At 40.5% G+C, this 22,986-nt stretch overlaps 1 protein-coding gene across 2 annotated transcripts in view; it reads left to right on the top strand.

The window, feature by feature from the left end:
* Positions 1–22,986, top strand: part of LOC114658415 (cadherin-4-like) — a 2,147,065-nt gene that overhangs the window by 737,804 nt on the left and 1,386,275 nt on the right. For both annotated transcript variants that reach the window (XR_007936098.1, XM_051932859.1), the window contains exon 4: positions 4,143–4,372. Coding sequence is in view for 1 of the 2 variants with exons in the window: in XM_051932859.1 (XP_051788819.1) it covers positions 4,143–4,372 (230 nt within the window). In the remaining variant the exon portion in view is untranslated. The remainder of the gene's footprint in view (positions 1–4,142; positions 4,373–22,986) is intronic.

Raw genomic sequence — 22,986 nt, 5'->3', positions numbered from 1 at the left:
AGTTCCACTCTCTTTACTTTCCTCCTCTCCTCCTTCCTCCGGACACGTCTCCCCCCTCCTCTTCTCCTTCTTCTTCTTCAGCCAACAGTAGCCCAATTTCCGCCAGCACCCTGTTGGCTAACAGTACTGGTGGCAGTCGTTGTTAACCTGGGGCTCGACCAATCCGGTATGGAAATTTGTATTGTTGTCCACATATTGATTTGGCAAAATTTTACACCGGATGCCCTTCCTGACGTAACCCTCCTCATTTATCCAGGCTTGGGACCGGCACAAAGAAACACACTGGTTTGTGCGTCCCTTGTGGCTGGGTTGCAATGAGAGCACTAATAAAACTAAGAAATCACTATTACCTAAAGACATCCCTGTCTCTTTCTCTCTTTATTTAAATATTTACCATGGGTTACACTAGTTGAAACTGTAGTAAGTATGACAATTGGTTTCTAAAGTTTTTTTCTAAGTACATATTTTGATTATAATATTATTACTCTGTCCTCATGTAGGCCCTCCAACCTGCAGGGAAAAAACCTGGGGGTTGGTGGCAGAATTAGCACTCCAGCCACCATAACAAACCTCACATTGGTTTCATTCCATCTGAACTAGTGTAGTGCTGAGGTGTCACCCGCTGCATGGCTGTCCTCGGGTCCTAATCTGGGATCCTGAGTTGATTTGTCATGTGGTGGGTTTGGCAATGCTCTATATCAGCGAATGCTCCTAACTTCTTCCTCATGACAAGTTGCATCAGTGAGTCTGTATAAAAGAACAATATTTTCTGTTAATTTACTGAATTCATTTTATCTAGTTGTGGAAAGCTGGAACCTGCACTGACATCATAAGAAGCAAGGCAAGAAACAGTCGTGGTAAGGGCTGCAAGTTCATCACCAGGCACACTCATTTATACTGGGTCAAATTAAACTCACCAATTAACCTAACCTGTATGCCTACTTAGAAAGGCCCAAATCAACAAGGTATGTTTTTAACTGCCTGTCCTTTGGAAAAGTGGGACGCTCACTTTTAGGGATTATATCCTGCCCCATACTGCTTGAGGTAGTAGTGTCAGTTTAATGTTTGTCTATTAAAGGCTGCCCCTCTTGATGATACCCTTTTATTTTCTTGACACCTAAAGCATCTACAATCTGTACTTCCCCTTGATGGTTGATGTTTGTTCCCACTGGTGATATAGAGAAGTTCTCTGCTCCTCTTTCTGCACATGTCCTGGTAAAGCCTTTCTCTCTTGTTGTCACCCCTGCTCCTGATAAAACCATGCCAATCAACTGACCCTCAACAGTGTGTTGTTGCTGTGATAGAAACAGATGTTTGAGCACCTCAAGCCCTTGTTCAAGAAACTGCTCAGTGTAACTCCATTTCCTAATTAGAACAAATGAATAAACACCCTTGAGAAGACACCTTCATCTAGCTGCCACTGGTCTGTCTTCACATTAACGGCAAAGGTTTTAAGGGTGGTTTATTTAAAAAGAGTCTTATAATTAAAGGGAGGAATAATATATACGCAAATGAAATGGGGAAAAATAAACATGTTTATATTGCAGATGTTATGATCGGTGTGTTCGTTTGGTGCCATGGACCAAAGCCAAAAGCAGCTTCCACTATATTTGAAGAACTCATTATTTGTGCCTTAATGCTTATTTAACACACGTGTGCAGCTGCTATTTAGACAGCTGGGTGCCTCAGAACAGAGTTGGTCCGAGTCTATCTAGAGTAAGATGTGAAAGAAACACAGCATGTAATGACAGCCTGCTGGAGATCTATTAACACAGCTAGAGCTTAAAGGAATGCTTGCCTGAGTCTTAACAAAAAAAAATAGTAATAATAATAATAATTTCCCTTTTTGGCTATTTTTACTCCCATCTCTTTCAACAGGCAAAGGACAGCTTTTAGACCTGCTAGGCAATTCATTTTCCTAAAGAAATTTAATTTTCACATTGTCTCTTCAGTTTAAGTAGTGGGTGGGGAGTGGAATGGTGTGCATTATTTTAAGAGTCAGAAATCTGGCCTATCATCCTGTGTTTCAGCCCCTGGAGATGTACATCAGATTGTGGGATAAATGGACTGTGTACACATAGATTTTGATAGTAATATTACAACGTTTGTGCATTATTTCAAGGTTCTGTCTTGGGCTTGATGCTACCAGCAGAGGCTGTGGCCCTCATGACCCTGACCATAGGTAAGCACATTCCATGATTGATGAATGTTCCTTTTAAGAAGTGAGTGATATCAGGTTGGAACTATTACAAGACAATTTACAAAAAAACACTAGCCAATAGGAAGAAAGCACATAGGACTTGGGGGACAGCATATAATTTCTACATTTGAATCATCCACCACCAGATTGAGACCAGAACCTTACAAACATCCCTTCTCAATATCTTTCTATCCACTCTTCCTGATCTCTTCCCAATGAAGTCATGGTGGCAACCTTCCAAACCTGGCAGACCTGGAAACCTTATCCTCAAGTTCACAATTACCCCTGGGAAATTTTTCAAGCCCAGAAATGTAATACCTGTGATGTGTTCTGGGGCTTCTTTGAGTGAGCCAAGTTTTGTATATCCATTTAGTTTTTTTAGTCCAGGTTCTTCTAGTTTATGGATAATACTACAACGTGTATTTGACTAGACATGTTCAAGAACCAATGTGCAGGAGATAAAAGAGACAAAATACCCCCATCCATCTATTACAGAGTTTTCTTAATCCGTTTCAATGTCATCTCAACATTAGCTGGTGCAATACAGCATCCCATACTGCATAGGATGACAAAGACAAGATGTAAGTTGAAATAATAAACAACAGAGCAATCATAGAATACATTCACGCAGATTCAGCACGGTTAATGAGACTATAATGCAGACAAGTTCTGTTTTTAGCTCAGATGTAATAATAATCACCATGAAAGGTTGCACCCATCCATTCATTATAAAACCAACTTGGTCAATTTTAGCATCACAAGGGCTGGAGTCCATCTAAGTAACACTGAATATAAGGCAGGGACTTTCTTGGAACATGTACCAGTTTATAGCTACTTTATCATATGAAATGATACCCTCGTTATCATACCTGCTTAGTCCATTTGAGAGCTGAGGGAGCTGAATACTGCAAAGATCACATGCAAGGCAGGATATGGCTCTGGATGGGTTGTAGTCCATCACTGGGCTTACTCAAGTGTATGAAGCTGGCTTTTAATTTCCAATTAACTTAACATGAATTTCATGGTGACGTGAGAGGAAAACCAGAGAAACCCCACACAGACATAGAAAAAAGAATGCACACTGGATTCATAAAGCAAGAGCTGTAGCCAATGCACCAGTATACATATCAAACAAAATGAGATTTAATGAATATATAACTTGCAAGATTACTGCATTTTGACTCTTTAACAATTGCTCTAAGAATCAAAGAGCTGGGTGATTATTCTGAAAAGGAAATCTCTGTAATTTAGTGGAGTTAGTCACAGTCACAAACTGTGTCCTCTGGCACCATTAACTGCATCACACTAGCTTGCATGCATCCTACCATTTTTGTGTTATTAAAGATGGAGAGGGATCACCCCATGCCAGCAACCCTCCATGTCCGTGAGGTTAAGAGCATCGAGTGAGATGGAATATTTTAACTAATTTATTTTCTGTTGTGTGATTCTGATGCTGTGTAAATGGAGATCCTAAAGTGAAAATAATTAATTTTCAACAGGAAAACAAAGGGTGGGGAGAAACGAGAGAAAAATAGAGATAGGACAGTGTTTTATGACATCTTGTACTCTGCAGTGGGGATGTTCTCTTTTGTTAGTTTCTGCTGGATTTTCAATTTGAAGGTAATGCAAGCTCATAAAAAAACAAAAAAAAAAACAAGAAAGCTAAAATCCATTTAGATAGAGGGAAGCTGTGTTTAACGACTAATGAAACTGCATCAGATACCTAAAACAATCCTAACTGTTCACTCCTGGGAAAGAGATAAGCCACAGCCATCGCCTTTAAAGGGCACAAACGACCAGGGCTTGAATCATTTCCTTGATTCTTGTCCCAAGATAGAAAATGTCGAGCAGAAAATTAAACATGTGAAGGTAATGTCTTTGATTGCATTCCTTATCTGATGACAGTCTTTCTCCTTCTTTTTTTCTCCTGTCTGTCTTCCAGTGAAATTTAATGACTGCCAAGAAAACAAGGCTGTCGGTTATGAAAGCAGCGACCCAGACTTCAAGGTGCGGATGGATGGCTCAATCTATGCTGTACGTGAGATGCCACGCCTGTCAGAAGCAGTTCAGTTTACCGTGACGGCCCGTGGAACCACAGACCCGCAGACTTGGGAAACGACAGTCAGGCTGTCCATGGAGGGCCAGGATGTCACCCTGCCTGTTGAACACAAGGTACTTTTTTTAGTCTTGTTGACAGTATCAGTGCAGAAAATATGAACTCAAGAACTCTAGAAAAGTACGGGGCAGCCAAGTTCCAGGTGAGACAGATTAAATGTAAAATTGGTTTTCTATAAAAGATGAAGAAAGCACATGAGCTCCAATACTTATGGGATGATGAGTTGGCAACAATAGTCACCACCAAAAAAGTGTTGTGGTCATTTAAGGCCATGTTTCTAATAAAAGAAGAAATAAAAACACCAAAGACAGGAAGGTGCTGTGTAATCTATAGTGAAGTCATGATACAAAGGCAAAAAAAAACAAATGCGGGTCACACTTTGTTCTTCCACAAGATGTGTGAGGCTGCAGCATTAACCACCACACAAATCATTTTCTCCACCTTGAGTAATGTTTTTCATCACCCTATCAACAGGCCATGTAGAGCTCCCATTTGCCTAGCAGTTTTAGTTTTCCATGTTTAGTGTTTTCTGGCTTCCTAACTAGCTGCCCCCCGTTGCTATGCCCACATAGTAGTGAAACAGGACAAACTTTAAAAAACTATAAAAAACAATATAATTCTGGCCAAGTGGAAGGTAGGTACGCTCCAACGTCAAGTGTTGCCACTGTATCTGATTGTGTTCAGCTCTGATGGGAGAGCGTTCCTCGCGTGAGGAGAAAATCACGTGGCCATGATATCTCTGCTAATGAGCAACTACCCTCTAAAGCACACGTAGCTCTGATCTCTCTCTCAAAAACGTCAAACATTACTCCTTAACAATCTGTAGATGATAATGTCTGTTGAACAAACAGGTATCGCTAGCTAAGCGGAGGCAAGGTACGCTCCAACATGTGGCGAGAGGTAGACCGACTGGAATGGAGGCTGGCGCGTGAGTGAGGAGGAGGGCCCTCACTCCCTCCCCTCAGCCTGCAGCCCCTCTCTTGGATTTGCACAAATAAATCAGTACCGCAAGCAAACTGTGATACTTAGCGTAATGAGAGAAGTTGCAAAATCAACCGGAATATTCAAGCAAATTACAGAAAAACAGCCAATCTAAATCTGTTAAGTAGTTCTCTCGTGAAAGTGGACAGACATACAGACAGACGTTGGATTTTATATATACAGTATATATAGATTTACTTCAGTGAATGTTTCACTAGATATCACATGTGCTTCGTTGTTGGCTTGCTCAGGCCTGCACAGAACTTTTGGAAGATGCTCCCATTTGTGCTTGAGAGTGCATTGTGCTGTTACCCTTTCATTCAGTTTTTTTGCTTGTGAGCTATTGCTGAGGAACTGTGGGAGCACCTGGTGTGTGATCATCTGACATACACACTCATGAGCACACCCACACTCACTCACATCAGGCCAATTTGGGGGGAAAGAATTATACAGAATTTAAAAAAGACCTTTTCAAGGTTTACAGTTATATTTCCCATCCTCCCTTAAAGTGAAGCATAATATGCACAATAATCAATGCAACAGAAGGCATTGAGCTCCAGTACATGGTAGTTTATTCAAAGTGTTGCTTTTACTCACTATCGGCTGTTTTGGCTGCCACATTAATCATATTAGGAAATGAGCCTTTCTATGTGACATGGACATCTTTTGGAAAAGATAACTACTTTCGTGTATCCATCCTTTTGGCATAATTTTGTTTTTTAGTGTAGCAGACAACTGTAGCTATCCCAACAGCATGGGCATAAAGACCTTCCACCAGTGTTCTGAATGATGTGCTTAGATCAGGAAAAAGTTTAGAATCATCAAACAACCTAACCTTTTGGGATTTGAAAAGAACAACAGAGTACTTGAATTTATTTGCTTAGCAGATACTTTTGTCCAAAGCAACTTACAAAAGAAGTCAACATAATTGAGAAAACATCAGTTTGTGGGAAAGTGTTACAGGACAAGGTTTCTAAATTGATCATTACAAGTGAATAGCTCCGAATAAAACACAAGCGAGTTACGTGTCCTTAGTGACAAGAACCTATCAAAGCTATTATCAATTACCATATTTACTCGTGTACCAGGCGCCCTTGTGTAAGACGCGCACCCTAATTTTTACAAAGAAAATCACGAAAAAAATTTGCCCCGTGTATGACGTGCGTTGTGATGGTATAGGAAGTGTTTAGGGCACGTTTTCCGCGAAATGCACTTCTGTTTTTGTTGCATGATGAAAGAGCGAGCGAGAGAGAGAAAGAGCGCAAGCAAGCGAGAGAGTGCGTGAGCGAGAGAGAGAGAGAGTGAGAGCTTGCGAGCAAACGAGAAAGAGAGAGAGCGTGTGCGAGCGAACGAGCGAGAAGGAGAGAGCGTGCGAGAGCGAGCCCAAGCAGAAGAAGTAAACATTACAGAAAAAAATTTCCTCGTGTATGACGCACACCTGATTTTCTAATGCTAATTTTCGGGAAAAAATGTGCGCGTGGTACAAGCGTAAATATGGTAGATAGAAATTCACAAGAAAAGAAAGTATTCAGACTTCTCTTAAAACACATTGAGGGAGTCTGAATTTTGAATGTAGGTGGGTAGCTCGTTCCAACAGCTAACAGATACACATGAAAAGAGCCACGCAGAGCTGGCATCACTACACACTGATAACCAGCAGACTAGAGTGGTCCTGGAGCAGCCCCACTAAGAAACAAATGTCTCTTTATATATAGGTGCTGACCTATTGACTACTTTGTAGACAATCATCAAGGATCTGAACTTAACACATTCAGCTACAGGAAATCACTGTAGTGATCTGAAAAGGGGAGTGACATGAATCTGCTTTAGTTGGTTGAAAAGCAGATATACAACTGAGAGAGTTGCAGTAGTCCAGACATCATAAGTCCAAAGCCTCAACCAGCAGTTGTGCTGTATACTTATATATCAAATACGGTCTGATCTTGCAGGTTTTGTATAGAGTAAATCTGCAAAGCCAAGAGACTATTACAGCATGGTCAGTGAAGCAAGGCTGGTTATTGATCACCACTTCATGGTTGCATACAGACTTAGCGGGTGTTAACAATAATGAGCCAAGCTGAACAGAAATGGGTGTGCTGAATAAATGGGTGAACTGGATAACAAGAAGGTCCATTATTGCCAGGTTGAGCTGGAGATTGCATTCCTTCATCCTGGTTACTGTGAGATAAACCCATGTAGGTGCAGCTAGATGATGAATATTCCACACACAGTATACAGTTTCAAAGGTGGGATAGAAAAACAGTCTACTATTATTGTGAAGCAGCCCCCCTAAACAGGGTTCAATTCCAAGACTCTCATCTTCTTTTTCTTCTCTTGGCTGCTCCCGTTAGGGTTTGCCACAGCTTCCTGACTTCTTCATCTTGCTCCTTTATACCTGCCAAGTTTGTGTCCTTTCTCAACACATCCATAAACCTTCCTTAGGCCTTCCACTTTTTCACCTACCTGGCAGCTCCATCCCTAGCATCCTTGCCTCAATGTACCCAGCATCTTTCCTCTGCACATGTCCAAACCAACGTAATCTCGCCTCTCTGACTTTGTCTCCCAACCATTCAACCTGAGCTGACCCTCTAATGTACTAATTTCTAATCCTGTCCATCCTTGTCATACCCAAAGCAAAGCTTAACATCTTTAACTCTGCCACCTCCAGCTCTGTCTCCTGTTTTTAGGTCAGTGCCTCTGTCCACAGACAATATAACATAGCTGGTCTCACTACCATCTTGTAGACAACAACAGCAACAACAACATTTATTTATATAGCACATTTTCATACAAGTAATGTAGCTCAAAGTGCTTTACATGATGAAGAAAAGAGGAAAAAAAAGACAAAGTAAGAATTAAAATAAGACAACACTAATTAATATAGAATAAGAGTAAGGTCCGTATAGCCAGGGAGGACAGAAAATACAAAAAAACTCCAGATAGCTAGAGAAAAGCCAGCCTTCCCTTTCACTCTTGCAGGTGCCCATCCATCCACCTTTGCCAACTCTACTTGCATTCTCACCACTCCTCTGACCTCCCTCTCATTTACACACATGTATTCTTTCTTGTTCCTACTGAACTTCATTCCTCTCCTCTCTAGAGCATATCTCTAACTCTGTAGGATCTCCTCGACCTGCTCTCGCTACAGATCACAATGTCATCCACCAACATCATAGTTCATGGGGACTCCTGCCTAATCTTGCCTATCAACCTGTCCATCACCATTGCAAATAAGAAAGGGCTCAGAGCCAAGCCCTGATGTAATCCCACCTCCACCTTAAAAAGCATACTGTACATCACTCCTACCGCAGACTTCACCACTGTCACACTTCCCTCGTATATATCCTGTACTACTCTTACATATTTCTCTGTCACTCTCGACTTCCTCATACAGTACCACAACTCCTCTCTAGGCACCCTATCATGTGTTTTCTCTAAGTACACAAAGACACAATGCAACTCCTTCTGCCCTTCTTCATCAACACTCTCATAGCAAACATCACATCTGTGGTGCTCTTTCCTGTCATGAAACCATACTGCTACTCACTAAGAATCACCTCCCTTCTTAATCTAGCTCCCACTATTCTTTCCCATAACGTCATGCTGTGGCTCATCAACTTTATCCCTCTCCAGTTAGTACAGTTCTGCACATCTCCCTTATTCTTAAAAATTGGTACCAGTACACTTCTTCTCCACTCCTCAGGCATCCTCTCATTTTCAAGGATTCCATTAAACAATCAGGTTAAAAACTCCCCTGCCATCTCTCCTAAACTCCTATATGCTTCCACAGGTATGTCATCTGGACCAACAACCTTTCTATTCTTCAGCATCTTCGTAGCTGTCCTTACTTTCTCTTGCTAATCCGTTGTACTTCCTGATTCACTATCACCCGATCATACAACCTTCTCTCTCTCTCATTCTCTTCAGTCATCAGTCTCTCAAAGTACTCTGCTCAACACACTCTCCTCATTGATGAGTACATTTCCATCTCTATCCTTTATCACCCTAACCAGCTACACATCTTTCCCAGCTCAGACCCTCTGTTTAGCCAGTGGGTAAAGGTCCGTTTCTCTATACTCAGTGTCCAACCTTTCATACAACTCATCATTTGCCTTTTCTTTAGTCTTCATTTTACACCTTATCTCCTTGTACTCCTGTCTACTTTCTGCATCTTTCTAACTATCCTATTTCTTCTTCGACAGCCTGTTCCTCTCTATACTCAACTGTACTTCCCCATTCCACCACCAGGTTTCCTTTTCCTCCTTCCGCTGTCTAGATGTTACACCAAGCACCCATCTAGCATCACCCTTACTACTTCTGCTGTAGTTGCCCAACTATCTGGTAACTCTTCACTGTCTCCCAGTGCCTGCCTTAGCTTCTCCCTCAACTCAACCTTTCAGTCTTCCTTTTTCAACTTCCACCATTTGATCCTTGGCTCTGTCCTCACTCTCCGCCTCTTTTTGATATCCAATGTCATCCTACAGACCGCCATCCTATGCTGCCTAACTACACTTCCCCTGCCACCACTTTGCAGTCTCCAGTCGCCTTCAGACTGACCCTCTTGTATAGGATATAATCTACCTGTGTTGATCTTCCCTCACTTTTGTACATGACCATGTGTTCCTCCCTCTTCTTAAAATATGTGTTCACCACAGCCATGTCCATTCTTTTCGCAAAATCTACTACCATCTGACCTTCTGCATTCCTCTCTTTGACACCATACCTACCCATCACCTCCTCATCTCCTTCGTTCCCTTCACCAACATGTCCATTGAAATCTGTTCCAATCACCACTCTCTCTCCTTTGGGAACACTCTCCACCACTTCATTCAACTCACTCCAGAAATCTTCCTTCTCATCCATTGCACACCCAACTTGCGGGGCATATGCACTAGCAACATTCATCATCACACCTTCAATTTCCAACTTTGTAATCATCACTCTGTCCGACACTCATTTCACCTCCAAAACACTCTTGACATACTGTTCCTTCAGGATAACCGTTACCCCATTTCTCCTCCCATCCACACCATGGTATAACAATTTGAACCCTTTACACCTTCCATAGTCCCCTTCAATCTGGTCTCTTGCACGCACAATATATGAACCTTCCTTCTTTTCATCATATCAGATAACTCTCTCCCTTTTCCAGTTGTACCACCAACATTCAAAGTTCCTACCCTCACTTCCACTCTCTTTATGTTCCTCTTCTTTCTTTTCCTCTGGACATGCCTTCCCCCTATTATACTCCTTCTTTAGCCAACAGCAGCCCAATTTCCGCCAGCACCCTGTTGGCCTACAGTACTGGTGGCAGCTGTTTTTAACCCAGGCTTCAACCGATCCGGTATGGAAATCTGTATTCTTGTCTGCATATTGATTTGGCAAAATATTTACTCTGGATGCCCTTCCTGATGTAACCCTTCCCATTTATCCAGGCATGGGGCCAGCACAAAGAAACACACTGGTTTGTGTATCCTCTGTGGCTGGGTTACTCCAAGACTCTCGTGCTGGCCATTGTTTAACTTTCAGAGGCTGGTAGCAGCATCCTCTTCTGTAACAGAGTAGAAGTATCCAAAATGTCCTTCTAAACAGCACTGGGCAGAAGACAGAGATGTGGGATCTTTACAATTTAATTGCAACAACACACAGTTCAATTTTACTTTTCTTTGGCTTTTATCATTAAGCAGTTTCTCAGGCTTTCACACCTACATTTTTTATTCATTCGAGTTTTTTTTTATTACGCATTTAATCCAAATCAGGGTCACTGAGGCTATTCCAGCAGCAGTGGAGTGAAGGGAGGGGCCAGCCCCTGACAGAGAACCTTTCTATTACAGAACACATTCACTCACATTCATTCACTCAAGCAGTGGAGGCAGCATGGGGACCTAATATGGGTCTTTAAAATCCACAAAGGAATTAATAAAGTAGATCTAGCAGAGTTCTTTAAGCTTACAGGTGAATCACAAGTAGAAATGAAGGTGAATTGAATTTAAGACTGTAGCCAGGAATCATTTCGTCACCCAAAGAATTGTGGGAATCTGTAACAAACTACTAAGACATGGAGTAGAAGCAGAAACCTTGACAACCTTTAAGAAAAATCTGGATGAGATATTGGGACTGCTGAGCTATTAGTTAAACAAACCAGCTTAAGGGACTGAATTCTCTTCTGTCATTTGTCAAAATTCTTAATTTCTTTGTACTGGTCCAGCTAGCTTCAGCTGTATGTCTTTGGAAGTGGAAGGGAATTAGCGCACAAACAGAAAAATCCAGGCAGACATAGAGTGAACATGCCACCTTTACATAAACAGTGATCAGCTTGTTATCAGAATCCAGTAGTCTGGAATTATGAAACATTGTGTCATCCTAGGGTGGTGCAGTGGGTAGCGCTGCTGCCTCGCAGTTGGGAGACCTGGGGACATGGGTTCACTTCCCGGGTCCTCCCTGTGTGGAGTTTGCATGTTCTCCCTGTGACTGCGTGGCTTTCCTCCGGGCACTCTGGTTTCCTCCCACAGTCCAAAGACATGCAGGTTAGGTGGATTGGCGATTCTAAATTGGCCCTAGTGTGTGCTTGGTGTGTGGGTGTGTTTGTGTGTGTCCTGCGGTGGGTTGGCACCCTACCTGGGATTGGTTCCTGCCCTGTGTTGGCTGGGATTGGCTCCAGCAGACCCCCGTGACCCTGTGTTCGGATTCAGCGGGTTGGAAAATGGATGGATGGATGTTCCCTTTTTCTCTATTTTTAATATGGAGTATGGAAAAATCTCAAATGTTTCCTGAAATTGTATTTTTCTTGCATTCATTCTCTGAACCCTCTAAATTCTTGTTTTTAACTGATTTAAACTTTTGAAATTATGTAGTAGTGCACTCATATTCTGTAGATCTCATATCTGAATAATAATACATTTTATTTACATAGAGCCTTTCCCATTAAAACATGAGCAACATACACATCCTTTAGTGTTTTCTGTCAACTTTGCAACAAGTCTTCCTTCCATCTGTGAGAAGAACCTAGTAGACACCATTAAGCATGTAGGTGGGATATAAAAACTGCTGATAGGAATACTGAAATAGGCTGTGCATTACAATCCATTTCTTTACATTTATCTGGTACATTTCTTGTGAGACAGCAGTACTTACTCTGTGTATTATACCGTATTCTAATATCTATTTGATATGACTTATATCTATTTACAGTGGCTTTTTACTTAGCACTTCTTTCTTACTGTTCCAGGCGCCTGAGTTCAGGTCTGAGCTGGTAACTTCCTTTGTAGGATTTGAATATTTTGTCTGCTCAGGTTTTCTCCAGCTATTTTAATTTCATTGTCGAAAATTTTAGGAGAACTGGTGACTTGAAACTGGACTGGCACAAGTGTGTGAGTGGTCATGTTGGCGACTAGTCTCCTATTCCAAGGTTGTTTTGGGCTCAAAAGATATTCTTTTGAAGAGACACTTGTTTGAAGCAGGTGAAGGTTCATGAAATTAAAGCATGAACGGGCCTATTCAAGGAAAATGGCATGAGTCGTTACCATGTAAAATCAGGGGTTGCTCTGAGAATATGCTAGATTATGTAAAATTACTATATAGTATGCTTCTGAAATGCTATGGGGTAATGCATTGGCACAGTAGTTAGCTCTACTGCCTCACAACCCAAAGAGACCACAATCTTGTTCATTCTCCCTGCATGGATTTTCTTCAAGTGCTTTTGTTTTAATTTTACCTCGCAGTGACATGCAGGGTAGAATTAATTGGTACCCCTGGCTTGACCCTCCTATCCAATGCTGGTTTATGCTTCATCTGAGATAAACTCTGTCTCTCTGCTTACCTAAACTTGCATTGAGGGTGGGATGAAAATACTCTTGAATATTCCAAAGACAATATTTCACTTAACTTTACTGGCAACTCTAAATTTCCAGTGAGTGAGTGAGTGAGTGAGTGAGTGAGTGAGTGAGTGAGTGAGTGAGTGAGTGAGTGAGTGAGTGAGTGAGTGAGTGAGTGAGTGAGTGAGTGAGTGAGTGAGTGAGTGAGTGCGCCTTGCAATACACAGGTGCACCATCCACAGTTGATAGATGCGGGCTCACCACATTTCTGAAAGGCAGAAAATAAAATGGATTGATTGATGAATAATGATCAAAATGTAGTCATTTAAAACTTGATAACACATACATCTGTAGCAAACTGAAAAAGAATACCACAAGGGAAATTATCAAGGTAACAGGAAGACTGGCACATATAGGTGACATCTCCTAAGCCTATTCAATATTCTTGTTTAACACAGTGGCAGAAGACTCTATTGGAAAGATTGTTCTTTCTCATATCCTTGTTGTTTAATTTGCTGATTGTTATTGTATTATTGTAGTATTTCCCTCTACTTACCCTTTACCTGTTTTGTTCAAGGGTAAGTTACTTGGTTGGTCTACTGTTGCACTTTAAGATTAACACACACATGCTATATATACATATAGCTATACGCATACACACAGAAACTCAACAGTGCCCTGTGAATGGCAAACACACAGCTGGTTAATCTCTAGCACTTTAAACCACACAAGTGCCTTATAAATAACACAACTTGTCATTCTCCCAAGACTTCATGAGACTTTCATACACACAGACCCTAATCACTGCAGTTCCCCATGAATAACACACACACAGCTGGTTAACCTCTAGCACTTTAAACCACACAAGTGCCTTAGGAATAACGCAGCCTGTCACTCTCAACACTTCCAGAGACTTACTTATTATCGGCATGAACAACATACAATGTTTTAAAGGTATCTCAGACCTAAATATTACTTTTGGTCTTCAAGAATACATTCAAAAATACAAAGGCTCAGCATCCTTGACTATAGGCCATTTATCAACCATGAATGCTTTACTTTACATACTGTTCAATACTTTTGGGTGGAGCTCTCACCCTCAGCCCTTAATAAACCTCACAGCAATGGGCAATCTCCGGCTGCACCAGGTGCTTAAAGAAATCTACCTTATTACTTCAATCACTCTAGACATCAAGACAAAGCATAGGAAATTAAAAGCAACATGGTATTTATTACAGGAATAATAATACCTATAGAATAAATAATAATAGAAAATAGGACTGATAGTAAAGTCTGGGTATATATAGTCTTTAGAAAAAGCTTACACAAAAGTAAAGATGACAAGGATGAATATTACACTCGTAGCTGTTTATGAGATGCTTTTCTGATGATCTGATGGAAACGACCAGACGTTGCTAGCACCCTCTTCTGGCATCGCTCTGTTTCCTTCTCTTGACGTGTTCGTTCCTTCTTCTTCCTCCCTCCTTCCTTACTATATCACTCCTCAGACGAAGCATATTTATTCTAAAATTCTACCAGGGGTTTTTGCAAGATGTGATTGTTAGATATTCTGATTGGCTGGCTGTCAATATGATGAATGAATTCACTGTCCGTTTTCCCAAACAATAAAACTTTTTGATGTTCTCTGAGGTATCGGCAGGTCTTCCTTTCCCAGGCTGTAAAATAATTAGATGTCCATCCTTTTCAGGTTATAAAGTAGTTGATAGCCTGAGCCGCCAGCATGTCTTCCTTTCTTTGTTGGAACAGCTGTTTTAAAAGTAAGTATAACTGGGAAGAAGACATGCTTTGATTTGTCCTGAATGTAGTTCATCTGTTGTCTTGTTTTGAACAACATATAATGGAAATATAAACCAAAATGTACAGATTTTGTACCCCACAACAGTTATTATTTGGGAAATTCAAAAACAAATAACTAATCTTTGTTCTTTTCTGTTAGTCAGGGAATAAGAACTATTAAGTTTCTCCTGAAACTGTTGGCAAACTACATGAAGAATTCTGAATCCAACATCCAAACTTCTTTCATTTTTTTGGCTCACTCATTTTACACAGTTTTGGCACTATTCTGGTACTTTCCAAGACCTTAATGGAGCTGTAAAATCACACAGTGTCCCATCCACTTTATCTAGTAATACAACATGAAAACTCTAAAAGGATGTGAAGCTGTGAACATAAACATTTATTAGTAGCAGGAAAGAAATGAAAAGGAAAAATAAGATCACTTACTTTCCTCAAATTAATGTGATTTACTATGGTGGAATAGTAAATGTTCCGCTATGAAAGGAACTGAACACAATATGATATTATATTATGTAAATGAGTTTTATGCTATGCTCTGGTGAATAATAACTTCCAGATGTCTCTGTAGCTAAGAGCTGACTGATATCAGAGACGGCTTTGCTTGGAGGAGAATGAAGCCAGCTGGCTGGACTGGTGGTTGCTGAGTGCAATGGAAGCTGGCGGCTGGTGTTTCACAGTCACTGGTTTTGTTTGTGTGAGGCTATGTGAAAATCTATTGCCGTTAGCTTTCAGTGATATCTGCTCCCTGGATGCCCCACTGTTCCAGGCTCAGTCCTATCTGTCTTAATGTCACTGCAATAGATTTTGCTGCTAACTTCGCCATCCCTTGTCTAAATTCTGTATTTCAGACCTCTTTGATTTCCATTTTTCTGATTGTTTCTCCCAACTCTGCATTCTTCAATAGCTGTCTTCCATTCCATTCTCCTTGTAACATCCATCTGCTAATGTCATCCCACCACTCATTTCTGTAAAGTTTCCACCTCACATCTATAGATAAAAGCCATTTTTCTTGATCTTATCCAGTCAAGGTTAACACCCTTCTCTCTGATCCTTGAACACAGTTCCTTATTTTTTCTCTTCATTACTTTACATTTCATTGGTGTAACACTTTGGTTTGATTGTGCTACACTGAACTTCTTTGTCCCATTTCTGCTTTGAGCTGTAATGTTTCCTCAGTTTCACTCTACATTAAATTCTTGTCTTGATCCTGGTTTTGAACAAAGACTAGTCAAAAATTCTGAGAAAGGTAACCATGCAAATTCTGAGGTCGGACGCTATTTACAGGAATTCCCTGTATTAAACCAACAGAACCAAACAATTCCTGTTATTGGGAGAGTACAGTATGTGCACACAATGGTGTGTAACATAATGGCAGTCATACTATTGTGAAAGAAAATTTAATTGCTTGCAAGCTACTAAGGATTAAAAGCTGTTTTATTATAACAGCAGGTTATTCATACAGGTGTCTGTCATAAGATAAGGTGAAGTAAACTGAACTTGGGTAACTTCCTTTTTTAGGAACGCATCTGTTAGACACAGGAAAAATTAGCTTTCCTTTTTTGAGGCCCCTCTTGACACATACACAAAAAAGAAACGGTTGGCAGAATTGATGAAATGCTTAGATCCTGTTTCATAAGTAAGGTGGTGGGAGGAAAATTATTATTAAAAGACGATTGAAACCGGAAAGACTTGCTATTCTGCTTTGCAAAGTATGAATCCAGGTACTCATCTGTGACTGAATAAAGACTGATTGATTGAATTATTTCTGTCTTCCTTGGGGGTTACTTCCACACTATAGATGGGCGAGCTCCACATTAGGAGTTGGTCTGAACTTTGTTTGAAGGGAAGTGTCGTGTATCTGGGTTCAGCCAGTTTTGGAATATTTGTGTGTGTGGTTTTTTTTAATATTCTTATAATTTTTCTGGCTACACTATTTTGAGTTTTTTTTTTTTGGATAATAAGGTAGTTTTGTTGTATTCTTCACATGGCAACAATCATATTGTTTATGGTTGCTGATTGTGTAACACAGAGGTGATGAGATGACTTGTTTCATTGCATCCTGCCTATAAAAGATGGCGATGCACAGCTTTTCACATCTACTGCTTTGTTTCCACAATAAAAAACAAAGATCTTTGTCAAATGATAGTTAGCGGCAATTAAAACAGGTTTCCTATTCTTTGACCTCAAAATTAGCCTGCTGCCTTTATCTCTTTCATTCCTTAATCAATCTCTCTATGTTCCTCTGAATGTTATCCTTCATGCAAATATTTTAGGAAATCGATTATATACTTTGATTTTTTTTTTTTGCCGTTACTATTCTGACAAATAACATTCACTGGAATGTTTACCAGCTCCTGTTTGTTTTTTGACAATGATTATGCCCAGACTCTTATAAATACAGTACTCTCTACCACTCTCCCTCTCTGTTCAATTACTTTTTTTTTATCATGGACAGTTGTACACGAGCATGACAGTGTCTGTCTTATCTAACTCCACTCAATCATAATACTCCAGGTAACGTAATTTGAAATCTTATTCAGATCAAGAAGCTCATTTGTCTGGTTTAGTGTCACTTGAGGCCAGTGCTGTTCGTCTTAAACAGATTTATCTAGATTATGCGTAACTCTCCTACATCCTCTCAAACCCGGCCATACATCTCTAGTTAACATAACTGACCACATCCCACACAGCTTTGTTTCTTTTTTTTTTTTTTAATTAATTTTATTGTAATAATTCCGTACATATAGATCAATTTTTACGAAAAATAGGATTGAAAGCAAATCAAACCCCACCCCTGAGAAGGAGAGCATGGCCAAAGGAGTAATACTTAAGGCTTGTAAACATACCTAAATTATTGAGTTTAATAGGGAAAAAAAAGATAAATGGACTGCGGTGGGTTGGCACCCTGCCCGGGATTGATTCCTGCCTTGTGCCCTGTGTTGGCTGGGATTGGCTCCAGCAGACCCCCGTGACCCTGTGTTTGGATTCAGCGGGTTGGAAAATGGATGGATGGAAGATAAATGGAGAAGGAAAAGAAATACGGAGATAATTATTTCTTCTTATTCTAAAATATTATTGATTAAATCCTGCCAGGTTTTGAAAAAATTCTGTACAGATCCCCTAACTGAGAATTTGATTTTTTCCAATTTCAAATAATGTAAAATATTGGTTTCCCACTGACTTATTAGAAAAGAGTTTTGTTTCTATTGACAATGTCATGCTACCCTTTTCTACCCTGCTTAATGATATGACACCATTTTTTATCTTTCCGCCCCGGTCTTTTTGTCTTTAATTACATTTCTCTAGTTAAAAGTTTTGTAGCCTGACGCTACACTGATGAATCACTTTTCTAAAGATAATATAACACTTTTTTGATCCTGCTTCCTTCAGCCAACTTTCCTTAGTTAATATACTGTATATCTTAACCTATCTTGTATTATCTTTTAGTATAATTATCCTATATTATTCTACATAAATTGCTCATTTCTTGACTTTAAGTCTCTCTGTCCTGTCCCCAAATTTGATTTCGCTGCTTAATGCCAGTCTGTGCAAAATGTGCCCCTCTAGTTAGTGATCATTTGTCATTATGCAGACCCATTTAGGTTCACTATGGTGGCTAGCACCCGTCTGCTTGCTGCTGCCACACATCCTCTTGAAGCTTCTCCTCAGTACAAGTCCATCAAAAACTCTGCAATGCTCAGGGAGTGCTTTTATTTTACCTTTCTCAACTTGAGCCAGTACAATAAGGTCACTAATTATCAAAAACTTTTTAGAGAGAATTTTTCCAACTGAGCACCACAAGTTGCTCTTTGTGGCATTCATGGTAGTCTCAAGGATATTTGTTGCTCTTTTATTTCTGTTGTCTTCCCTCTAGTAAAGCAGTGCGCTCGGCAGAGTGCATTTAGTAATCTCAGTATGACTCATGTTTCAGGGGGCATTACACTATGCTCATTTTATAGTTATCCACATATGCAGAAATTCTCCCAGTATTTTATGCTGAATCATTTCCTTTGCACATTGACAGACTGTGAGTATATTGAGGTGAGGTTGAAGATCAACAGATGCTTTTTATTTCCTTAGCACAGTACGCCAGCCAGTCCAAGGTCCTAGAATTTGTTTTTTCTGTTGACGCTTTTCTACAGGCTGCTACAGAAATAACAAATGAGTGAATTTTTTTCTACATTTCACATATTTAATTGAAAATGATGAATAATGGAAATAATGAATGGATAATTTGCAGTTTAGGTGAAATAAATCAAAAAGATAGGTGAAAACTAGATAAATCTGAAAAATAAAAATTAAATAAATAAATCCAAACATACACTGAGTGAGCAGAATATGGGGGGACTCTCGTTAGAAAAAACGCCACACAATTTTAGAAACCTAAGAAATTCTGGTCCCACTGCTGTCTATATGAAGATTTGATGTTCCACCTGAGTTGGCATCAATTTTCTCTGGTTACTCTGGCATCATGTCATGCTCCACACATTGAGTGGTGACCCCAAATTGTCCAGGTGTGTGCACAACTAGTGTTGGTTCCTACCATGCACAATGCTTTATATTGATAATGTTCTAGTTAATCCTTATTTTGGATACATGGATTCAAAAAATATTTGTGAACATCCCTCGCTGTCATCTCCTGTATGACAGGTGACAACTGTGCTGTGTGTCACTGATATATGAGGCTAGCCATTTGATTATCTCCCAAGACAATTTGATAAACTCTGATGGGGTAAGAGATATATTAGCTCATGGACCTGAAACCTTAATGATAGTTCTGGTTATTTATCTTTATTTTACTTCTCTTATTCTGTAGAAAAGCATAAAAGTAATAGCTGGTCTGAAATCAATTGACTACTGTCCAATGAGGCAATTTATGTCCTTTGTGAAATCAAATTATTTTTAACAGTTTAAAGTGGCATGGTTGTTGGTGCCAGACAGATTGGCCTGAGTATTTCAGAAACTGCTGGTTTACTGGGATTTCTGCTGCAACAGTAGGGGGCGCTAGAGCTCCCTTGAACCCTCAGATACCACTCCAAACACCTAGTAAAACTATAATTATTATTTATTTTATAATAATATTGTGCATAAAGCACCCTCCACTCCACACTACACATATAAGTACACTACAATAATCAATAATCACCAATCCTCCACTCCCAGACATTTTGCCACCCTACCTCCCAGCTCAGCTCAGCGTCTGGGCTTTCCCACAGTCCTTTTATATTCCCTGACCTGGAAGTGTTTCCAATCCTACAGTCCATGTGATTTCTTATCACTTCCGGGTCAGATAAAAAATCCTTCTCTTTAACCCGGAAACACGTCGTTCCTTCTGGTCCTATGATCATGACGTGCTTCCGGGTTATAGGGCACGTATAAGTTCTTGAGCCTCCGTACAGCGACTCCCGATGGCCCCCATGGTATCCAGCAGGGCTGTGCATACAAACTACAAGGTCCATGAGGCCCTGCTGGAATTCGGGGAACCTCCATGCTGTCGGGAGAGTTCCACCTGGCGGCCTGGGGTGAGGGTCAGAATAGTTAGCCGGCCATCCACCACACTGCACACAACCATCACTAGGATTTACAGAGAATGATTTGAAAAGGGAAAATATTCAGTGAGCGGCAGTTCTGGGTGAAATTCCTTGGTGGCCAAAGTTTCATAGGAAAATGACCAGACTGGTTCGAACTAATAGAAAGACAACAGTAAGTCAAATACCCACTCGTTACAAACAGGGATGCAGAAGAGAATCTCTGAATGCACAATACGTTGAACCTTGAAGCAGATGGGCTACAGCAGCAGGAGACCACACCGAGTACCACTCCTATCACCTAAGAGCAGGCAACTGAGGCTACAATTTGCATGGGCTCACCAAATTTACGAGTCACATTTTCTGCTGCGACATTCGGATGGTGGGGTCAGAATTTGGCATCAATGGCAAGAAAGGTCCATCCTGCTTTGTATCAACAGTTCAGGCTAGTGTCGGTGGTGTGATGGTGTGGTGGTGGTGTGATGGTATGGGGGATATTTTCTTGGCACACTTTAGGCCCCCTAGTACCAACTGAGCATCGTTTAAAATGCCACAGCCTACCTGATTATTGTTGTTGACCATGTCCATCCCTTTATGACAGTGTACCCCTTTTCTTACGTTTACCACCAGCAGGATGACACGTCATGTGACAAAGCTCAAACTATCTCAAACTGGTTACTTGAACATGACAATGTGTTCACTGTACTCAAATGGCTTCCACAGTCACCAGATCTCAATTCAATAGAGCACGTTTGGGAAGTGCCGGAATGGGAGATTCACATCATGGATGTGAAATTGACAAATCTGCAGCAACTATGTGATGCTATCATGTCAATATGGACCAAAATCCCTGAGGAATGATTTCAACACCTTGTTGAATCCATGCCATGAAGAATTATTGCAGTTCTGAAGGCAAAATATGGTCCAATCTAGTGCTAGCAAAGGTATATCTAATAAAGTGGCCGGTATATCCTTTGTGTATCCCTTGACTGTCCTGGAAGTGTCTTGGTATTCACCAAGAAAGGCTAGAGGTGGTTGGTGGGGGAATTCAGGCATGGTCAACCTAAGCAGAATGAAAATGAGCACGGTCATACTTTACACTTTGTTTAATGCTCAACATTACTGCTGGAGCAAGGCATTATCTATCTATCTATCTATCTATCTATCTATCTATCTATCTATCTATCTATCTATCTATCTATCTATCTATCTATCTATCTATCTATCTATCTATCTATCTATCTATCTATCTATCTATCTATCTATCTATCTATCTATCTATCTATCTATCTATCTAATGTGTATGTAATAAGTGCTATTTCATAGTAACTCACAATGGAGTTTATCGTCATCATCAAACTATAAATTGCATTGTCAGTTGTCTTTGGAGTTTTCCCTTGTTTCCTCTCCACCTTAGCACTCAACTACTCTATAATCCTATGACATGTTCTCACCTAAATGTTGCAATGAAACTGTACTGTCACTGATAAAAAGGCAGGCCACAAGTGCAAAATAGGAACAATGGAGCAGTGGATTAGGAAGTAAAAATGTGTAAATGTGCAAAGGTCAAAAAACTAGAAAATCATATGAAATGAGTAGAAAAGCCCAAACCAAAACCCACAATGTATAGTCTAAACAACATACAAAATCCTGATTCCATATTAGGATTTTGGCCTTAGTTATAATCAGAAACCTGGTGTGACAAATAGAGGCCCTGTCGGCCCCTTAAACCCTCAGACCACGCGTCAGACACCAAGTAAAAGTCCAATAATTATTTATTCGGACACTAATAAAGTGCACAAAGCACCTACACTCCACAATACTCATATAATAAATAAATAAACAATCAATCAATACACAATCCTCCACTCCCAGACACGTTGCCACCCTTCCACCCAGCTCAGCTCGATGTCTGGGATTTCCGACAGTCCTTTTATAGTCCTTGACCCGGAAGTGTTTTCGCCTTCTCTGTCCATGTGACATGGGACACTTCCGGGTCAGATAAAAATCCTTTTTCTTCACCCCGGAAGCACGTCATTCCTTGTGTCACTGTGATTAAGACGCACTTCTGGGTTATGGTGCAAATAACAATCCCTGGGCCTCCCTGCAGCGACTCCTGGTGGCCCCCGTGGTATCCAGCAGGGCTGTGCATTAAAAGTCCACTGTCCATAATTCCCTGCTGGCATTCGGGGTACCTCCATGCTGCAAGGAGAGCTCCATCTGGCGGCCTGGGGGTATTGGCCGGGATAAATAGCCAGCCATATCTCACACTGGACACTTCCAATAGCCATCTTACATAGGAAATGGCCTGTGACATCAGTGATGCTCCCTTCTAAGGACCATGCTGGCATGAGCAAAAGTGTTTCTTTGGGAGCAAAAATTTTTAGTAATATTGCCCTGTGAGCAGTGCTTAATATTGTGCAATTTAATTATCTGTTCATGTGTGAAAACTTTTATACATTAGTGAACTCACTTGAAAATGTATTTATTAAAGTGTCATTAATTTAAACTATCCAAGCATATGCAATT

This window comes from Erpetoichthys calabaricus, chromosome 10, assembly GCF_900747795.2.
Source record: "Erpetoichthys calabaricus chromosome 10, fErpCal1.3, whole genome shotgun sequence".
Classification (NCBI taxonomy): Eukaryota; Metazoa; Chordata; class Cladistia; order Polypteriformes; family Polypteridae; genus Erpetoichthys; species Erpetoichthys calabaricus.
The sequence above is the reverse complement of the archived record's forward strand: the minus strand, read 5'-3'. Positions and strand labels throughout refer to the sequence as shown.